At 41.6% G+C, this 22,270-nt stretch overlaps 1 protein-coding gene across 5 annotated transcripts in view; it reads right to left on the bottom strand.

The window, feature by feature from the left end:
* Window positions 1–22,270, bottom strand: part of LOC125458364 (F-box/WD repeat-containing protein 11) — a 230,917-nt gene that overhangs the window by 10,138 nt on the left and 198,509 nt on the right. For all 5 annotated transcript variants that reach the window (XM_048543600.2, XM_048543601.2, XM_059650768.1 and 2 more), the window contains 5 exons: window positions 21,702–21,951; window positions 19,686–19,804; window positions 17,463–17,573; window positions 15,879–15,957; window positions 11,637–11,826 (listed from right to left, as the gene is read on the bottom strand). In XM_048543600.2, coding sequence (XP_048399557.2) covers window positions 11,665–11,826; window positions 15,879–15,957; window positions 17,463–17,573; window positions 19,686–19,804; window positions 21,702–21,951 — 721 coding nt within the window. In that variant the 3' untranslated portion in view covers window positions 11,637–11,664. The remainder of the gene's footprint in view (window positions 1–11,636; window positions 11,827–15,878; window positions 15,958–17,462; window positions 17,574–19,685; window positions 19,805–21,701; window positions 21,952–22,270) is intronic.

Raw genomic sequence — 22,270 nt, 5'->3', positions numbered from 1 at the left:
TATAAATCCATGGTTTGAGAATTCCTTATTAGCTCAGCTGGCAAGTGTCTGACCTGGTAATGAACTGCAGAAAGTTAAAAAGACCCAGACCCTTTTGCAGGACCACAGCCAGGATTGCAGTGGGGATGCCTGTTTGCTCACACCAGGCACATTTGAGAAAATGTGGAATTCAACCAAACGTTCCAAACATTCAGGAACTCCAATGGAAATAGACAGATAGGGTATCTCAATATTGTAAAACTTCTAATCAACTGAACTGTGCGCATCCAGAAGGTCAGCCATAAATAAAAACTGAAAGAACTGCAGATGCTGTGAATTAGGAACAAAAACAAAGTTGCTGGAAAAGCTCAGCAGGTCTGACAGCATCTATGAAGGGAACAAACAGTTAACATTTCAGGTCTGGCTACCCTTCCTCAGAACTGAACACACAGTTCTGAGGAAGGGTCACCAGACCCGAAACATTGACTATTTTTTCCTTCACAGATGCTGCCAGCCCTGCAGAGCTTTACCAGCAACTTTGTTTTTGGTCAGCCATAAATATTAGCCCAACAACAGAAAGGGTTATATTAATTACATAACAAAAGTGCCACCACCATCCTGGTCATCCATACCAACAAACGCTATCATACCTCTATCCTGAGCAACATTTCAGTGTTAGCAATCTCATTTCTGAGGCAAATTCAATAGGCCTAAAGACCACTCAAAACTGCAGTGCACAATCTTGGCTGACAATCCAATGCAGCACTGAAGGAATGCTGCACTGTCACTGGTGCAGTCTTTCAGTAGAGATTATGCACAGATGCCCATTCTGCAGCCTCAGGGAGATGAGAAAGATCCCAGTGCATTTTTTGAAGCTGTTTCCCCTTGGTCAAAATCATGCAAAATGTTCCTGTCATTATCTTAATGCTGCCTAGGGGAGCTTGCAACGTGCCAAACTGATTTCCATACTTCCTACATTATAAAAGTGACTACAGTTCCAAAGTATTCCATTTGCTCAAAATGTACCTTCATGAATTGCTGAAACACATGCATTTGTGTGGTGTTTTCCATGACTTCAGCACATCCTAATGTATATTAAAATCAGTTAAATACTTCTGAACGACAGTCATTGTTTTAATGCAAGAAACAAAGCAGCTAAGCTGTGAACATCGAGATTCCAAAAGCAGACAGCAGTTATTCTGACAAAGTTATTTTAGTGGTCATTGGATGAAGGACAAATGTCAAGAACTGTGGGAAAAACTAGCCCTTTCATCCTTCCAGTTGTGTCACTGGTATCTCTTCTCCGCAGCTGAGAAGCCAGATGGAGGCTTGGTTTTTTTTTATCTCTTTCAAACACAGCATTTCCTGACAGTATGGCATTCCCTCAGCACTGTGCTGGAGCGTCATCTTAGATCACGTTTACAAGTCTCCAAAGGGCACTTGAACCCACAATGCTCTGCCTCAGAGGGGATGGGCTACCACTAACCCATATTTGGCAGTAAACGTAAAGATATGGTAAAATAAAGATGCAAGCTGTTTCTTTGCTAGCTTTCAACTACACAGTTCAGATGTCATTTTTAAACTGGCAATTTTGGAAATGATCAAATAGTCTGAACACAGATTTCACTGCTATTTTCTGAAGCAAAACTGTGTAAGTTCAGCTTTGGTTAACTGCCCTTGTCTCAAAAATTATGGAACAGCCAACACTCATTAATATGGTTCCAAGTGCAACTTTTAAGAGGGCTTTGCAAAAATCATGAAATCAGACAGAAATCATCCCAAGGAGAACTAACAAGTCTGTAGTACTACCACAGACACAGCATGTACTATCTGCACACTGTTAGCAGACAAACCCAACCCTTGCCTTCCCCACTTATGAATGCAACCGTTAATGCGCCATAATGGCCAGACTGGCATTAGATCAGCTTTGAAGATGATGTGATGGAAAATTGACTCATTTATGCTGGCTATGCAATTCTACACTAAAAGATCAAAGTTAAGATGCAAGGTGGGACAAGAACTACATTTTTGTAGGCCTGTGATAAAATAATGCAGTTTACTATTATTTTTATTGGCTATGCTCAATCCTTTGAACTTATTTTTGGCTGGTAATTAATTGGGCAAGAATCCATTCTAAAAGTCTGCACTCAAAAAGGAAAGAAAATACTGTCCCAGTGTTTCAGCACAGGTTTGAAAATAAATTGAAATTGATAAAAGGGACCAGATGAGTAACGTCTTAATTCCTGAAAATCGAGGCACCCACTAAAACACCGCAGTAATGGACTGAATCTGTACTGTGCTCCCAGGGACAACCTCACTGCAAAGAACAATTTTAAACGGCACTGTACTGTTCACTTGAACATAACAGAAGATTTCATGCTGAATTCATTTAGATCACACTCACAATAAAAGGACACTCACTCGCAAGCAATGGTAAAGCGGATGGTATGCCTCAAGCCAATAATAAGAGTAGTTTATCTTTCAATTTTGCACTTACCACAAACAACACAAGATGGTTCAAAGGCAGAACTTGTGCAACTCAACTCTTTGCGAAGGATTCAAAAATAACACTTCTCAAAGATATGAATGGTAGTTTTGAAAATGCAGCCAGATAAAACCTCTCTCCCCTCTTCAACTTTATCAAAGGCGAATCTTATGGATAGGACCATTACTTCAAAAATGATATTCCATCAAAAACCTGGGGAGCCTGCCTTTGGAGCTAGGTTTACGAATAACAAGAGAACAAGAAGGGGCTCTGCTTAGGTTGTGGCAGGAACTGCTAAAATCACCTTCCCAGAGAGAGACAGGACGAGCTTGAAATTGGGACATCAACTGACTATCCTACTTGATGCTTAGGTTTAGTGTGTCAGGCACATTCATGCTGTGGACATCAGTTTCCAACTCCTCCTATCAGCACCAAACAGGAAGCAGCAGACAGAAAACCAAGTTCCAACTGCAGACAAATGTCCTGAAGACCATTAAATACATCAAGGCATTGCCTCAGATCTTGAGCTGTGGCTTTTTATAAAGCAATGAGAGAACAAGGAAAACAGTAGTCAGGAAAAGCAATTTAAAAAGTAAAGTAGTGAAAGCGTAGTAATTGGTTGCAATACAGGGCATCGCTTAGTCCTTACAACGGATGGAGGTTCCACAACCAACTGCTGTTATCAGTCTTCTTCTCTGGGTAATGAAAACTCAAGGTGTGTAAAATTTACTGGAGGGTTGTGCCTTAAAAGATGTCTTTACAAAAGAACATGTACAAAATTTTGCATTAGGCTTCAGGATAGATTTCTCTGTTGCCATCTCATAAGCCACCTCTCCAGATTACATGTGCATGAAGGGGATTCTATAATGTTGGCTGCATCAGAAGATACAACCATGAACCAACGTAAAATGAAGAAATACCAGAAGAGAACACATTGCATTGGCATCCACAACTATGGAGAGTTAAACTTTGACCTGAACAGTGACTCCGTGGAAGTCAGCTGGAGATGTGTTTACATGGCTGTTGGCTGTGATTTGAGTGAATTGAAGCAATGTAGCCAACTTGAACTTTGTTTTCTTTGTCAAGTCTACTGAAGAATGTGGCTACTGGGGAGATACCAAAACATTCTGGGGCTACAAAACAGAAGAGAGAATTTCTGTCAACCTCTTCTAGTCCTAATACTGCTCTGAGTCCTTGTACTTATCCAACATGGACATTTTGGGCATTCTGTATTTTCACTTTGGGAAGTCGTGGCTTCAGCTGCCAAGGCACTAAGCTCTGGTATTGCTACCCTAAAACTCCTCTTCCTCCTTAAAGATGCTCATTAAAACCTAGCGCTTGAACTCAATTTCAGAACAAACCTCCGCTCGGTTCGCAACCAACAACTGCACCTCCCAGTCGCAAACCATTTCCACTCCCCCTCCCATTCTTTAGATGACATGTCCATCATGGGCCTCCTGCAGTGCCACAATGATACAATGATGCCACCCGAAGGTTGCAGGAACAGCAACTCATATTCCGCTTGGGAACCCTGCAGCCTAATGGTATCAATGTGGACTTCACCAGCTTCAAAATCTCCCCTTCCCCCACCGCATCCCTAAACCAGCCCAGTTCGTCCCCTCCCCCCACTGCACCACACAACCAGCCCAGCTCTTCCCCTCCACCCACTGCATCCCAAAACCAGTCCAACCTGTCTCTGCTTCCCTAACCTGTTCTTCCTCTCACCCATCCCTTCCTCCCACCCCAAGCCGCACCCCCATCTCCTACCTACTAACCTCATCCCACCTCCTTGACCTGTCCGTCTTCCCTGGACTGACCTATCCCCTTCCTACCTCCCCACCTATACTCTTTCCACCTATCTTCTTTTCTCTCCATCTTCGGTCCGCCTCCCCCTCTCTCCCTATTTATTCCAGAACCCTCACCCCATCCCCCTCTCTGATGAAGGGTCTAGGCCCGAAACGTTAGCTTTTGTGCTCCTGAGATGCTGCTTGGCCTGCTGTGTTCATCCAGCCTCACATTTTATTATCTTGCCTCAACATCTCCTTGTGTGGCTCAATGTCCAATTTTACTTTGGTAACATTCTGGTGAAGCACCTTGGGGAAGCTTACCATGTTTTTGTCATTATAAAATTGGAAGTTATCATGTCACTGCAAAAGACAGATGAGCAACTGAAACCACAACAGGCAAGTGGTGTGAATGATCCCACCTCTTAAGATCAATGGGAACATGCAGTCTGAAATGTTTCTGCAAAATTTGTTGTTGTTTGGAGTGAAGACCAAGCTGCTTGCGGGCTGTCTATTACCATTAGAAATGGGTTCAGAAGGTTGAAACGGATACAACACCACACTGCACTTGCAGAAACAAAGGCACAAACCTTCATTTGGTGTAGGTTTTGAAGCTCGAGAATGTTTTGCTCTTCATTTTACCCACAAAATGATGGCAGGGGACAAACGTTCAAATGAAACAGTGGCAAGGATAAAAAAAACGAAAGTTGCTGGAAAAGGTCAGCAGGTCTGTCAGCATCTGTGGAGGAGAAAACGAAGTTAACGTATTGGGTCCGGTGACCCTTCCTCAGAACTGATGGTGGCTGGGAAAACATCAGTTTATATGCAGAAAATAGGGAGGTGGGTAGGGTAGGGAGTAAAAGATAGGATAGAGCCCAGAGAGAGAAGTGGGGGGGGGGGAGAGGAAGGGGGGGGGAGAGAGAGTGGGGGGGAAGCAGAGCGGGGGATGGAGAGAGAGAGAGAGAGAGAGAAACAAACAGACAGTTAGACAGACGAAGGAGTTGCTAACCATCAGGCTGGGAGAGTGAGTAGTTGCTAATGGGGACTGTTAGTGACTAACAACCGGGGGGTGTGTAGTGGCAGGCTATGTAGTATCAAGGCCTGGTGTGAGAGGTGGGGGTGCTGGGACATGGGAGAGTTTAGACCCTAAAATTATTGAACTCAATATTGAGTCCGGAGGGCTGTAGGGTCTCCCAGCAGGGCGTTCTGAGTATGCGCAGAGGGAACCGCAGCGGGATCCTGATCCCAGCAAGCTTCAAGTGGAGTCCATTCCATCAGAAGATGAGATAACAAGGTGTGGAGCTGGATGAACAGGGCCGGCCAAGCAGCATCAGCGGAGCAGGAAGGCTGACATTTTGGGCCTAGACCCTTCATCAGAAGATGACCTGTTTATCCCATTGTTGGTGTCCTATGAACTGAAACACCTTCCACCCACTACAATCTTTAGCCATTTAACTCAACTTTATTGACACTATGCCAGTTTGTCTGATGAGCAGTTAGTAATCCCAGTTGTAGATGAGAGTTAACCGGTTGATGTGGTGTACATGGATTTCAGCAAGGCGTTCGAAAAGGTTCCCCACAGTAGACTATTGTACAAAATGCGGAGGAGTGAGATTGTGGGAGATAAGGCAGTTTGGATCGGAAATTGGCTTGCTGAAAGAAGACAGAGGGTGGTAGTTGATGGGAAATGTTCATCTTGGAGACCAGTTACTAGTGGTGTACCGCAAGCATTGGTGTTTGTCATTTTTATAAATGACCTGGATGACGGCGTAGAAGGATGGGTTAGTAAATTTGCAGACGACATCAAGGTTGGTGGAGTTGTGGATAGTGAAAAAGGATGTTGTAGGTTACAGAGAGACATAGATAAGCTGCAGAGCTGGGCTGAGAGGTGGCAAATGGAGTTTAATGCGGACAAGTGTGAAGTGATGCACTTTGATAGGAGTAACCGCAATGCAAAGTACTGGGTTAATGATAAGATCCTTGGTAGTGTAGATGAGCAGAAATATCTCGGTGTCCATGTACACAGATCGTTGAAAGTTGCCACCCAGGTTGACAGGGCTGTTAAGAAGGCATACAGTGTTTTAGCTTTTATTAATAGAGGGATCGAGTTCCGGAACCATGAGGTTATGCTGCAGCTGTACAAAACTCTGGTGCGGCCGCACTTGGAGCATTGCGTACAGTTCTGGTCACCGCATTATAAGAAGGATATAGAAGCTTTGGGAAGGGTGCAGAGGAGATTTACTAGGATGTTGCCTGGTATGGAGGGAAGGTCTTATGAGGAAAGGCTGAGGGACTTGAGGCTGTTTTCGTTAGAGAGAAGAAGGTTGAGAGGTGACTTAATTGAGACATCTAAAATAATCAGAGGATTAGATAGGTGGATAGGGAGAGCCTTTTTCCTAGGATGGTGACAGCGAGCACGAGGGGTCATAGCTTTAAATTGAGGGGTGAAAAATATAGGACAGATGTCAGAGGTAGTTTCTTTACTCAGGGAGTAGTAAGGGAATGGAACGCTTTGCCTGCAATGGTAGTAGATTCGCCAACTTTAAGTACATTTAAGTCGTCATTGGACAAGCATGTGGATGTACATGGAATAGTGTAGGTTAGATGGGCTTGAGATTGGTATGACAGGTCGGCACAACATTGAAGGCCGAAGGGCCTGTAGTGTGCTGTAATGTTCTATGTTCTAAAACGAGGTGTTGTTCCTCCAGCTTGTGTTGGGCTTCAGTGGAATACTGTAGCAAGCCAGAGAGAGAGATGTTGGCCAGGGAGCAGGGTGGTGCATTGAAATGGCAGGCGACAGGTAGCTCAGGATCTTTTCTGCGAACAGAATGTAGATGTTCTGCAAAGCGGTCGCCAAGTCTACACTTGATTTTCCCAATGTAGAGACGACCACATTGTGAGCAGCAGAATGCAGTAGACTAGATTCTTGGAAGAGCAGGTGAAGTGTTGGGAAGTAGGTAAATGCACAGGTGTTGCACCTTCACCGGTTGCAGGGGAAGGTGCCGTAGGCAATGATAATTTAGCACTTTAATGTCAGGATCTTTCCAAGGCCCACTGCAAAAGTTCGAAGGACTCATACTGATGGCGTCAGAGCTGCTCAAAAGATTGAAGGGAACAGTCAGATACTGAACAACAGTTTGTCTTTTTCAATTCCTTTTCTGTCCTCTTTCATGGTTTGCAGAATGTTGAATCAGCTTTGTCTATTCCCAGTGTGCAGGATGTAAAGAATGAATAAAAGTAATTTTTTTCATCCAAAGGCACAATATGTTCTTGTACAGCCCTATTCTACTGTGTACTATTTTCATTGGAGGCTCAGATTGAGGATTTTGAACATTTACTGTACAGGCAACTTCAATGAGCAAAGCACTTCAAAAAAGGCAGCAGACATATTCCCTACTCAATGGCGTTCACTATGCAAACATCCAGCTGCAGACAGGTAACCTCATTTGCTTTCCATGAATGAGAGAAAAGTTCAACTTTCCCATCCACCAAAACTAATCACAATCAATGGCCCTTCTATTTAGCCAGTGCAGTGCTCAAAACTACAAGAACTTGGGGATCAAATGAGCAAATGAACTTCATTAATTTCTGATCATTAAATTTCCTAGCATTCATCGGTTAAAAAAAGTGTGGTTGAAAAACAATCACTTGTGTTTAGAGGAACCAAAGCAAAAGACTTTTTGCATACTGCAAGTCACACTTCTGACACCCCAAACCATCTACAGACACAAGTCAGAAGAATGATGTATTACTCTCCACTTGTCTGCAGAAGCACAATAACAAAAACATTCCATGACACCATCCAGGATAAAGCTCGATTGGCACCATATCCACATTTACTGTCCTGACTACATTACTCAGTAGCAGCCGCATGCACCATTTATAAGATGCGCTGCTGAAAATCTCCAAACATCATTCAGCAGCATCTTCCAAATCTATGACAACTTCCATCTAGAAGGACAAGGGCAGCAGATACATGTGAACAGCACAACCTAAAAATTCCCCTCCAAGCCACTCACCATCCTGACTTGGAAATATATTACTGTTCCATCAGTGTCATTGGGTGATCCATCCTGGAACTCTCTCCCTAACGGCATTGTGGGTTTAGTCACAGCACACAGGCCACAGTGGTTCAACAGACTGCTCACCACCATCTTCTCAAGGGTAACTGGTACAGGTAACAAATGCTGGCTCAAACAGCAATACCGACATCCCATAACGGAATTTTTAAAAAGTGTTTTCCCAGTTAAAGCACGGTTCAGGAGTCGCAGAGTAAAAGGTTAAAACTGCCAGGTCATCATATGGGAACAATTTTAATCAGGTTACATCAATGAAAATAAATTCAACAGCAAAGAATGAAGAATTTGTTCCAGGCCAAAAACTGTCAAAAATTATATTACAAACTGCATATTACTTTCTTTGACAGCTAAAGGGGAGCAGCGAGTGCAGTCAGTAGTGCTGAGCTGTGACTGCTAAAATTGAAGCTTCACTTTCTACGAAAATGTTTTTTGATTGCAGCCATAGCCCATATCAGTTTCTGTTGGAATGCACTGTTCAAGCTACCACCCATACCTTTACCAAGATTAAAATACATCTGACCAAAGAAAAAGCCACCAGTTCAGTTTGCTCCACTGGAAGCATACATATGAGAGTTCATTCAGTAAAACCAGCCTGGAACTGAAGTACAGGGCAAATTGAAGTGCATAGTCAAGTAGGGAGCAATCAACCAGATTCCATTTCTCATCATTATCTGCAAGGAAACCAGACTCACCTGCCTATTAAAACTTTCACAGTTTGAGTTCACATACAAAGAATGGTCAACTTGGATAAGTGACAGGGTCGTTAGGGCTTCTGGGTCTGTACGCTAGCATTAATAATAGGAAGGCTGATAAACTGACAAATACAAATGTCAACTGAACACATTTAAGGTCAGGCTCTAATTTCATGTAAGATAGACAAGGAAGCCTAGTGAATATAATGCAGTTCTATGACAATGACATGAGCAAACTTCATGGTAGTTCACAGGACAGTCTACAATTGCCTTTTGTGAAACAGTTTCATATTCTACAATTGAAACTTTTGATTTCAAATCTGTTTTATTTTGGTCAATCACACTGAGGTATTACACTATAACTAGCGTTTGGGAAAATGTTTGTTAAAACTTCCTTCACAGCAAAATTCAGCTTGATTTGTGGAGACAAGTGTTGACCTCTTTAAAAGCTCACATGTCCAATAAAACAAACTTTTCTGAGGTATTAATATACATCTATATACAATGCCGTATGAAACAGGTCTGTGGTAAAATTCTGGAAGGAGGCTAGCGTGTTGAGTGAAGCTGTTGTACGGAGTTCAGTTGGCTTTGATAATTCTTACATCCCAGGTGAATCGAGCATATTCCACAAACCCTTGGTTAGGTTGTGTGGTACCCTTTCATTGCCAGGTCTTGCATTCACTTACAGCATGTGCCCCTAGAGGACAGTGAGGCTGCATGACCAGGACAATGTGGCCTTCAGCCCCAGTGGAACTAGAGTGTTGGGCACCAGCATCAATAGATAGCACTGAAGAGCATAGGCAGCCCAGGTCTCAGATTCATAGCCCAGCAGGTGGAACAGGAGCAGGGAAAGAGCTGTCAGAGTGTGGCGTGGAAGGAGGAAGATCAGATTATCCAGGTACAGCTCTTTAGGGATGACTCATATTTGCTTTGAAAATACAGCAAATTCTGGAGGCAAGTGCATTCTGTTGGTTTGAGCAGGTGATGTTCTGTCTCACTTGGGCTAGATAAATATCAATATTTGATGCTAACCCATTTCCCAAAACAGCTCTCGCCTGACATAAAAACTGTAAATAAAGAAATGAAGGGCAAGCAGGAAATACCAAATAATGTCACGAATACAAGCAGTCTGCCCTTACCACTCTAGAACTATGCTCCACACACTAAAACAGAGACTAATAGGATAAAAATCCAGTAAAAAATGAACGTGGATTGTTTTCAAGGACTGCCTCTCCATTTTGCATTAAATTGGTATCTCTTTCAGATGGTGGGGAACTGGCTGGCACAGCAAGAGTAGACATTACAGTAATGCAGATTGGAGTCGAAGTGTGCTGATGGAGCAGAATAAAGAGCACCCACAATGAATCTGAGATATGCTGCATTGACTGGACATCTGGAATAGTTCCTGAGGGGCACAAAATAATATCATCTGAAATAAGTCACTAAAACACAAAATCTTTCTGCAGAAGAGAGCTCATTATCAATCCCTAAAAATGGACATTTGGTTTGTCCTAGAATTATCTGTTTTCAGCAATTCTGCATTTAAATCATACCATTAATTCATTAGGAGCAAGTACTTGTGGTGTATGGCAGTTATACTCATCAGGAATGCAGGTGAACATCTTAGCCAAGCTACAATACCTGCTTCAGCTTGTGTTATTATGGGTTAGTTGATCTCAGGTCTTGGAAGATTGAGTAACAGGTAGTCAGTCATCCCCTAAAACTTAAGCAATGTGCACTGCTGTCTCTCACTGCTTTGGGAATTTAGGGAATTCTTGTAGAATGCACTGTCTTCACTGGACATTAAACTTAACCAAGATAGCTTCCTTTTGTGAACTCCATGGACTATACTGAAATGTAAAAACTTTCTAACAAAGTGTATAGCAAACATATTTGTAAAATAGGCGAGATGTGGAACACCTTCTAATTTCACTTGTACAGCTGTCAGCATCTGTTTAGAGCTACTCACTACAGTTGCAATTGTACTAAGATCACAAATGGCAAGACATAGAGATTTACTGCTGGGGACATGCCTTTAGGGTAATCTCAACCAGCAACAATGCTGCACCATCCATCACTCAAAGTATATAGGGTTATAATTGGTTAACCAACATCTTTCAACTATGGTGATCCTGCTCATTCACACCATCAGTAATCTGACCCCTATGTTACTGACTGTAACCATCATTGTTAATGCAAATTCTCTCTCAATCAGCTATTGATCCCTGCCTGTAATAACCCCTCTCCTACAGCATCCCATGTTACTGACTGTGTGTCAATCAATGTGATTCCAGTGCCCTATCACCAGGAACCCTATTCCCTCAGCACCATGTGTATGTGACTGTATCTCTATCTGATGCAATTCCAGATGTTCTCGCTGTCATTTAGGAACTCTTGCATTCCACATTATAATATCGACCATATCTTACTGATGTCAGTCCAGCTCCAACAGTGTTGCTCAATAATCACTTGCCAGGGTACCCCTTACACAAATAGTGTCCAGTTACAGAGCAGCACTTGTATAGAATGTTTACAACAAAAGTGGGCTCCTGTTCAGTGGTCAGCAAAAGGAGGGTGTTTCGTTATGTGATTGGTTAAAATGTGAACTCAGTAGCACCTGCTCCAGGTAGTGGCCACATATTCCGTTATCTGGAGACATAGGTGTATGTCCTCGATGGCGAGCGCGTTTCATTCTGGTTATTCGATGGCACATTCAGGAAATCCCAGATCAGTATGGTATCATCATGGGAACTACTGATGATCTGAAACTCATCGAACTGCAGTCGAAATACCCGGCCAGAGTGTTCCTGCAAATCAAAAAATTGGGACAATGCCAAGTGAACATACTGTACTTCTTACTATTGTAACATAAAGGGATTTCTCTTATACAATAGGTGCCTACTCGTTGATATCGTACTTAAATAAGACTATCCTCTATTTAACATGCAACTAATATTTTACAATTGCGACAATAAACAATTGTCAAGGAATAGGGAACAAAGACTAGTCTTGTCAGTGACCCCCACATCCCATGAACAAATGAAAAAAAAACGAAACCTTTCAACATTTTTACAGTGAGAATACTCAGCTGATAACATGCACTGCTGATAAAAAGGTACATTTTGTCAAAGCATTTCCTCGAACTCATCAGGACATTAAACTTAAATTAAGCCTGGTAGTTCACCATCATCTGCACTAAACAGATGCATTCTCCATGGCATGTCTCTACCAAAGTTCACTTGATAAGCTTGCAAGCATTCTTCTCTCATGCAGTATAAATGCTGGTTTTCATCAAATTATTATTTCTTAAGAAATGTCTGCATGAGTGCAAGACAGAAAGCTTTGGAAATTTTCTTTAGTGACATTCAAGTTCTGTACAACCAAATGATTATTTGATAATTATATTGCCTACATGAACCTGTTCAAGCAGTGTAGCCTGCATGCCTCTGGAATTTCAAACCTTACTGAATAGGAGAGGGTCATAGAACAAAACAGCCCAGTACAGGCCCTTCGGCCCTCGATGTTGTGCCGACCTGTCATACCGATCTCAAGCCCATCTAACCTACACTATTCCATGTACGTCCATATGCTTATCCAATGACGACTTAAATGTACCTAAAGTTGGCGAATCTACTACCATTGCAGGCAAAGCGTTCCATTCCCTTACTACTCTGAGTAAAGAAACTACCTCTGACATCTGTCCTATATCTTTCACCCCTCAATTTAAAGCTATGCCCCCTCATGCTCGCCCTCACCATCCTAGGAAAAAGGCTCTCCCCATCCACCCTATCTAACCCTCTGATTATTTTATACGTTTCTATTAAGTCACCTTTCAACCTTCTTCTCTCTAATGAAAACAGCCTCAAGTCCCTCAGCCTCTCCTTGTAAGGCCTTCCCTCCATACCAGGCAACATCCTAGTAAATCTCCTCTGCACCCTTTCCAAAGCTTCCACATCCTTCTTATTATGCGGTCACCAGAACTGTACACAATACTCCAAGTGCAGCCACACCACAGTTTTGTACAGCTTCACCATAACCTCTTGGTTCCGGAACTCGATCTCCCTATTAATAAAAGCTAAAACACTGTATGCCTTCTTAACAGCCCTGTCAACTTGAGTGGCAACTTTCAAGGATCTGTGTACATGGACACCGAGATCTCTCTGCTCATCTACACTACTAAGAATCTTACCATTAGCCCTGTACTTTGCCTTCTGGTTACTCCTACCAAAGTGCATCACCTCACACTTGTCTGCATTAAACTCCATTTGCCACCGCTCAGCCCAGCTCTGCAGCTTATCTATGTCTCTCTGCAACCTACAGCATCCTTCGTCACTGTCCACAAATCCATCGACCTTAGTGTCGTCTGCAAATTTACTAACCCACTAAGCCTGAGCCTCTCCCCTGCTCTTTCCCTTCACATTGTAAATTTTCCATACTCAACTATCTAGCCAATGTCCCTTTAAAGTTACTGTTCCATTACTCTTGCAAATGGTACATACCAGAATATAAAGCACTGTTCTAACAACTTTCCGCATTGACTTTTTGCCCATCACCACTAATCTGTTTCCTGTGATTAGAACTCTCCAGCCAGTGACAGTTAAACTTCTCCTTGCTTACACCATTAAACTCCTCAAATCTGAAGTTGCATGGATCACGAGAGCTTTCCATTGAGGAGAGTAGAAATGGGACCTCTGCCAACTTGTCTCCTAGACACAATCGCTGCACTATTAATCGTCAATAAGGGAAGTGACGGTTATGGGGTAAAGGTAGGAAAGTGGAGTTGAGGGCTATCAGATTAGTAATGATTTTACTGAATGGCAGAGCATGGGCTGAATGATCTACTTCTGATCCCACATCTTATGGTATTATGGTTAGTGACAGGAGTGCTAACCAGTTTGATGTTTCTGCCTGACTTCTCCTAATGGCAACCCCATGTCTTCTCTGGATGGGCAAGTGAATGGACAATGGTTTAAAAGTTGCAGGAATTGGGGGTCCGGATGAACTGGCAAACAAAGATGTACAAGGGATTGGCATGTAAAGCCTCTCTGCATGAGTACACTACCGCAAATAGTGACATGCACCCACAGCAACCCATGTTATTGGCATAAGCTTCAAGAGTTCTTGCTGTGCTTTTCTTGAAGAGCACATCTTTTCAATGCTATCGGGGTTTTGGCACAAAGCAGGCTGTCATCTTCCAGCCAGCAGTCAATTTAGTTAGAATGTTCCAACTCTCAAGTGTTAAGTCAAGCAAGCAAGTCTTTAACCTGTCAGCAAGGCTATAACATTCTGCTTAAAAACCAACCATAACTTTCAGCAACTCCATTTTACAGAACAAAATAAATCACTGAAAACTGCAAGCTTTTGTTTATAACTCTGAACTGCACTTATACGTTCATCCACACAAAAAAAATCTGACAAGAGGTGGAAGAGCAGACCACAGGTAAACGGTTACCTGACATTTCTTTTTTGCTGCTGGGTTTTGAGATTAAAATTGAGCCCATACTGAAGGAATGAAAACTGCTTCACTCAGCATCATGTGACAGCCTTGCATGACATATGTACGGCTAGTCAAAGCCTTGTTAGACGCGTATCAACCAGCTGAAATTACCTCTAATTCACACAATTAATTTTGCTCTGAAATAATAGGATGGCCAGAGATGCACCAAACTTGGTGCATTCGGGTGCTATTCTAAGATGGACTGAGAAGTGTTGCTGGAGTAATGGAGAAGGACCTTTACACACAGTGCATTTTATGGCAACTGATCTGGACCAACAATAGGGAGACAAACAAGCATGCAAAATTGCATATTATGTATTATTTGTATGAATTCCCTAACAACTCAGCAAATTTATACAGTTAATATCTGAGTCAAGTATGTTATATTATAGACAGCCAGGCAGTAAAGGATGAAAGTACAGCCAATCCTTACATACTCTTGTAGACATTTGTTAGCAAAGATGGGCATTAGAAATATGCACCTCCTAACTTAAACACAGTTTCAGTCTGTTCTTATTCATAAAGTGCAAGATAAGATTCATAAGAGTCCCAGTTATTATCTAACACCTGTTGACAATGAAAATAAGAATTAAACAAGATAGACTTGAGGGCCCTCCTGTGGCACAGTGATGGTGTCCTTTCCCTGGACCGAGGCGGCCCAGGTTCAAGTCCCACCTGCTCCAGAGGTGTGTAATGACATCTTTGAACCGGTTGATTAGAAAAACAGGTTAATTTGATAAAAAAAAACGACAGGCTTGGCAAGTTCCAGGTTGCATTCTCATTTCTGTGGTATTGGAGTTAAGACTATGTAGGGTCAATATATTTAGCCGAGTTTATCTGGCTGCTTATCAGTCACTGGCACTGTCTTTTATTTTTGCTTGTAAACAGAATTCAAGTTTTCAATCTGCCTCATAGTAGTGGGATTTGAACTCAAGATTCTCTGCTCCAGGTCTCTGGATTACAAGTTCAACAATATAAAGTACTGAGCTACCTTACCCATAACTGACATTATACAGTTCTGCAGTTCTTGTTCAAACTGTCATCAAACAGAAGGCCATTAACCACGGTGCCTGACTAATTTGTAAAACAGCTATTACTTGATCCAAATGCCTCTCCTTTTCCCGAATGCCTTGAAACTCTCTTTAGAGAACTTACCAATTCCTTTTTGAAAGTTACTGTTAATTTGCTTCTATCACTGCTTTAGGTGCTGCATTCCAGATCACAATTTACTAAAACAAAAAAAGAGTGCTCAATCACTCTATGAATTACTTTCCATCTATAACTCAACACTGGCAGCTGAGTACACTCTTTCCCATTGGGGAAATACTGTCTGACTAGCAACAGTGAAGTGTGCATACGTACCACCAAAGTGCGTAGGCATAAAGTACTTGCAGGGGCTCGAGGATCAAGAGCAGCTTGCAAGTCCCATACTTTTATTTTGCTGGAGAAAGAAGGAAAGACAAACATATACATGTTATACATAAAAATTATTACATAGCCTGGGAAATATTGAGCAATTAAGTGCAAGTCTAAACCACAATGCACTATGGATGGTAACATTTTAATTCAGACAACTGTGCAGGTACATACTCTTTGTAACTGATAATGTATACACATCACTGGTAAAAGTTTTACACATTAGTGGTGCCTGGGTGAGACAAATACCTGCCAATTTCCTGTGCACAATATTAACTGTGACTCAGGGTCCCATGAGTCAGAAGGGCACAGGTTGAGTGTCACTCCAGAAAATCTGACCTGTTCAGAGGTATCAGATTTTGAATGAACAGAGATCATAACTGAGTGAAAAGATCGCATTACACTACTATAAGAGCAACAGGGCAGTTCTCCTCAGATTTCTGACCAACACATATCCCATAACCAATGCCACCAAAACAGGTTAGCTCATCATACAGATAACAACGATGTGTATATAATTTCAACATGAAAGATGCCAAATAAAATATTAAGTTCTTGTTTGAGTTTGGTTCTGGGAGGCTTCAAGGCATGTATGTACAATACAGAGGTCCTGGTAAAGATCATATAAAAGAGTAGGTAAGGAATTTAAAGGGCTGTGGGAACAGGGTCTACACATCAGGATTATGACATTGTGCAGAAGAGGAATACCATTGTAGACTGAATATTTGAGATGTGTGAGATTCATGTAAAAGTGGTTCTCAGAAAAATAGGTGGTTATAAACCTCCACTATCCATCCTGTATGCTTAATTCTTGGCCATTTTTTTGATCAAGATAGATAGTTAAAATTATTCCAAATATCATAGCAGGTATTTAGGTTATAAGTTAAGAATTATTCTTTTTGCCAGGCAGTTAATTCCTATCACATTACACCCTGAATTAACAGATGTCTTATTGGCATGGCAAGTACGATTCTATATTGCTTGTCAGAACTGCACAGATTTTATAGAAAAGGAGAGTAAGTCGTGGATTAGAAGGATTTTTGGTTCTCCATTTGATTACAAAAGAGAGCATGAAAGGCAATTTCCCGGAGTTTGCCCTTTGGTCTTTTCTGCCATTCTCAACAGATTGAGACACCTGGGGAAAGAAGAGGAACGGCACACAAGCCTTCACTATATCGTAGCTTCCAGTTATCCTTCTCTGATTCACTGCAGGCTGCCAACATCAGCAGATTCAGATATTCATCTTTGTGCCTTATACAGTTAGTGTGCAGCACTCTGTTCCTCTGGATCCATGTAATGCAAACATGTCAAGCCAGCAAATAACAAAAATCCAAATGGAAGCAACTTGCAAAGGTGGTATTGAGCAGATAGGCAGGTCTTCCATGTGTTTCATGAGCCATTTTCCAATATGACAGCACTGACTTCACCTTAAAATATTATAAAGAGCTTTGAGACATCCCAAAGTGAAGACAGGTGCGAAATAAATGCAAATCTTTTATCGCCAAGTATTGTCTACAGAGTTATACGCACCCATCGTAGGCTCCACTCACAATCCTCTTGTTGTCAAATCGAATGCATCGCACTAATTCCTCATGGCCTTCTAAAACCCTCAGACAGGCACCACATTCTATGTCCCACAACCTGTAAAAGGGAATACCAACTTGACAGACAATTTCTACATTCAGTTGATGCTTCAGCTATATCAGTGAATGGATGTGGTCTCTAAATATTATTTCTATCGTAAGGTGAAAGGTGTCAGCGGTGGTGAAAAGAACAATTCCCCATTTGGGAATCACCTCTTGTCAGTACTTACCTCCCACCCAGCAACCTACAGGAAATATGTTTTCAACACCATATGGCCCTCCTCACAGTCATTTGTCTAGACAGCCAACTCACAATCAGCTCTGAGCAACAATGGCTTCCTACAAAGACCGTTCGGTGATGTCAAGACAGCAGCCAAGATGTGAAAGAATAAAATCATTCCAAAAATAAAAAAAAACTGACATTTGTGCAAGGTTACCTTAATGGTAAATTTTCACATGAAAAGATCAAGAACAGGATGAACAAATTCACACTGCTATTTGTTCTACTATTTTAAGTGTCCGTTTGTTGAGTTCTCTCTCATTTGGTAAACTTTACGCTCATTAGGAACAAGAGGATTACCAGGTTGGAAAAAAAAGAGAGAGAACAAAGTCCATCTAGTTCTCCTTTCACAATCTGAGTAACTATATGAGGTATCAATTAGCCTGTATTACATTTTTTAAACTGGACACGAAAAATTCAATGACGAGGAGCTTGGGAAACAGGAAGTCCAAAGACAATTGTTCTTCCAAATTACATTTTTGCTAGCCACATCCTACCTCAAACGAATCAGTAAACAAAATGTTATTTTCTAAAAGAAACTTAATATACTTTGATTCATTCAAATGCTAACAGCTTTCACCATCTTCTTAGGGAATTGATTTTCAATTGAAAACTTATTTATTGAAATAATTTTTCTGCAAATTTATTTTCAAATTATTTCTCAAAATCCATCCTAGGTCTTGGAGCTGGTGATGTGGCAGTAATGCTAATACTCTGTGGACGTGGGTCCAAATCCCATGATGGCATTTCATGAAATTTGAATTCAGTGAAAATTAAAATACCAGGAATTAAAAGCTGTTCTAACGACATGCAACCACTGTTGAATGCCATTAATGCCCATCTGGTTCACTATTGTCCTATTGAGAAAGAGATGCGTAATCCAGCCTGGTCTGGTCTACATGCAACTCCACACCCAGTAATGGTGCTGTTTTAAATGGCCTAGCAAGACTAACTGAAGAGCAACAAGGCTACATCTCACGAATGAATAAAATGTATATTTCTAATGTCTTAGACAAACTGGAACAAATTGACACAGTAAAATAATGTAGACTATACACAAAATTGCAAAAAAATTATCAATCTGCTTTTTAAACATTTTCAAGCAACTTATTCAGACATGTATGACATAAATCTGTCCTAAAGGTCTGTCTCAAATGTAGGGAAACTGCCAACATGCCACAAGACTCGCTAATTCATACTTGTCTTTATATCGGAATGCCCAATTTACAGATTCGCAAGTGATCAAATCTTTTGTCTTTCAAGCACTGCAATTCCCCAAGAACACACAGAACATCCTCCACTGTTCTTGCTCACCATCTCTTGAGCATAGCAGTCACATGAGATTATGCATGCTGAGTCAAAATGGGACAAGGTCGCTGCCTAGACAGATGTCAATGCTCTTGATCATTAACTGATAACCTTCTGGTTTGGATGCTAGGGAGGGGAGAGCAGTCAGCTCAATGACACCCTTCTTGAAATTAATAGACAATCAACACTATGTTTCTATGGTCTCAAATAAAATAATCACTTCAATATGGCATTGGACAATACAAGGTCCAGCGTTATCTGGTATTAAATTTAGTGGATAGACTGACTGAATCAGGTTCTTAATTACTTGTGTTAGCACAATGCAGAGCTACCAATAACATAACACAATGGTAAATCAGGTATGTCTGAATAGAGTGGCAGTCATGTTTGGTGCATGGTAAGTGATTATATCTTCTGCAGTATAGGGACAAATAGCAAGAGGATGCCTCACGGCCCACTTTGCCTGTACCACCTTTTGGGAATTAACTAATTGGTTCCACAGCTTCATAGCACACCTCAAGCCTTATAATCCATTAATCATTTCATGTACATGGACAAAGATTCAGCAGGTCAAGACTCTACCTGATGGTATTGTCAGAGGAACCACTGACAACCAGTCGGTCCCGATACTGAAGGCACGCTATCCCACGCTTATGGCCGTTCAAGGTACGCACAAATTCACAAGTACTCGTGCTCCATACCTGCAAGGATAAACACAAAAATGCATCATACCCTGAAAAAAGCAGTGAAAAAAGTAGCATCTCTTCTTTCCACAATAACCTCGTAGGGATTCAAAACAATCTCTGCTTCTGAACAAGATGACAAATGCAGAAAAATGTATCATTGCGCAGAGAAAAACAGCTTGCAAAAAGCACTGGCCAACGGCTAACCGGACGAAGGGTTTGCATCCAAACGCATTGGCTCAGTGAGCATGTCTATAACTTCATCCAAACCCAAGGATATCATTGGTAATCTGCCAATACACTCTGCTAGCTGACAAAGTATAACCATTTGGGAACGTGCCAAAAGGTCAGTGACACAAAGTCATTCTATCACAGATGCGTTATGTTGCAGGAAGCCATTCAGCACATTATCTCTGCATCAGCTCTCTGAACATTTTAACTTTGTGCCAAACTCCGGCCTTCTTCCCTCAACTCTGAACATTGCATGATTTAAAATGGAAACAATGCCCTCTTGAATGCCTCAATTAAACTTGCCTCCATTACACTTCCAAGCAGTGCAGTCTAGGCCCTAGCTGCTACTTCACTCAACAAAGAGCTTTTTTACCTCACATTTGCAGGGAATCTCAGGATATTTAGGGAAAAGGAAGACAGAAAAACCTAAAAAACCATAGCACAAAATCACTCATAATTTAATGAATACTGAACATGTGATCACAATCTGAATAGCTTTGCTGCTTTACAGCTCAAAACACTAGAGATTAAGAAAAGCTGGAAGCATGAAACAGTAGATGCTGGAAGTTACCAACAGGTCAGCAAGTATCAAAAGGGAAATATTTCAAGGAAGATTTTTTTTTATTGCACCTTAGATCAAATACTCCCTCCACCACTTCAGTACCTGGTCAGAGGCAGCAGCTGCGTACAGTGTACAAGACACTGAAGCTACTCACCAAAGCTCATTTCAATACGTTCCAAGCTGCCACCTCTATGCCTCTTGAGTCACCCCTGACTTGGAACTATATTGCCGACCCATCACTGTTGCTGGGTCAAACTTGAACTCCTTCCCTAACAGCACCTAAAGTATTCCCATAATCATAAGGGCTACACAAGATGACACCTCACTATCAGCTTCTGAAGGGCAATTCAAGATGGGAAAATACTGGCCTGGACAGAACTACCCACACCCTATGAAAGAATAGTAGAAAGAAACAGCTTGCTGCAGTAAATCAATCCAGTTGAGGATTAAATGGGTTTCCAGGGCAGGAAAGGATACAGATTCAAATCTCATGTGGCTCAGCCCCGATCTGAGTTTTATTGATCAGGTAATCATCAGGCACAGTTCTTACAACCCAGAGCAGGTAGGAGATTCAAATCTTGCCTTTCTAAATTAATGTCTACAAGAGGCAATTTCAGAAATCCTGGCAGCGTTTATTTACTCAAACATGTACTAGGTCTGGCAGGCAAAGAGAAAATATAATTAAAGAGAAACTTTGGGATAAAAATATCCTAAGTTACAACAAGTACAGTATCTAAGCTTCCTTTCATGAAAGACTGCAGCTATTTAAAAATGAACATTAGTCATGCGATTTCTCATACACAAACAGTAATGCAGCAACCAGGACAGAAGGAACAAAAGCAAAAACTGCAGTTGTTGTAAATTTGAAACAAGATCAAAAACAAAGAGCTGGAAACACAGGAGATCAGGCAGGATTGCTGAAAGTTATGTATAGGGTGTTGATCCTCTGCCGGTGCTAGAATAAAATAAGGCAGTAAATTCTCTAAGCTGCTGGAGAATGGTGGAAACAGGAGACAGAGAAGAGCCAACACAGCAGAGACTCTCAGTGAGGAGAGACAGACATGCACAGATGTGGAAGGAATTGAGGCAGGATGGGGAGGATTGGAGAACATTTAAACTCACTTTAATCGTCCGGTCCCCTGACGCTGAAACAATGTATTTGTCATCAAAGTCTACCACATTGACCGCTGCCCGATGGCCAACCAACACCCTTCTCAGAGTGATGTCAGTCGGAGAGGCCATGTCCCACACAGCTATAGATCTGTCCTTTGAACACGTAACCATCAGTCCATTGCTAAAACGAAGATGCAGCACTGCCTCATTGTGATGAATTAGTGTGTTCAAGACCTCTGCTGTATTAACATCCCAGACCCTAGGAAAGAAACAAATTCAGTTAGGCTACTGTCACCAAATTATCATTTCATAATGGGCATACCCTGCAACATTGCTCTGGATCAAGAAAAGTCTGCAGAAAAATGAACAGGACAGTGTTTTCCTTTGCCTCTGTAGAAAATCCCTTCTGTTACAGAGCAGAGTTGCACCATGAGAACTTGATCTACCACATTGTTCATATCAGTGGCCATCCTTCATGTGCTAATCAATGCATTAAGCATCAGTGTATTCTACCATTGAAGAGGCATAACATTTGCTGTTATTATTATTATTGTTGTTGTTTTGAGGAACTGAACCGT

Source organism: Stegostoma tigrinum, chromosome 13 (assembly GCF_030684315.1).
Source record: "Stegostoma tigrinum isolate sSteTig4 chromosome 13, sSteTig4.hap1, whole genome shotgun sequence".
Lineage (NCBI taxonomy): Eukaryota > Metazoa > Chordata > Chondrichthyes > Orectolobiformes > Stegostomatidae > Stegostoma > Stegostoma tigrinum.
This window is presented reverse-complemented; position numbering and strand designations above follow the sequence as displayed.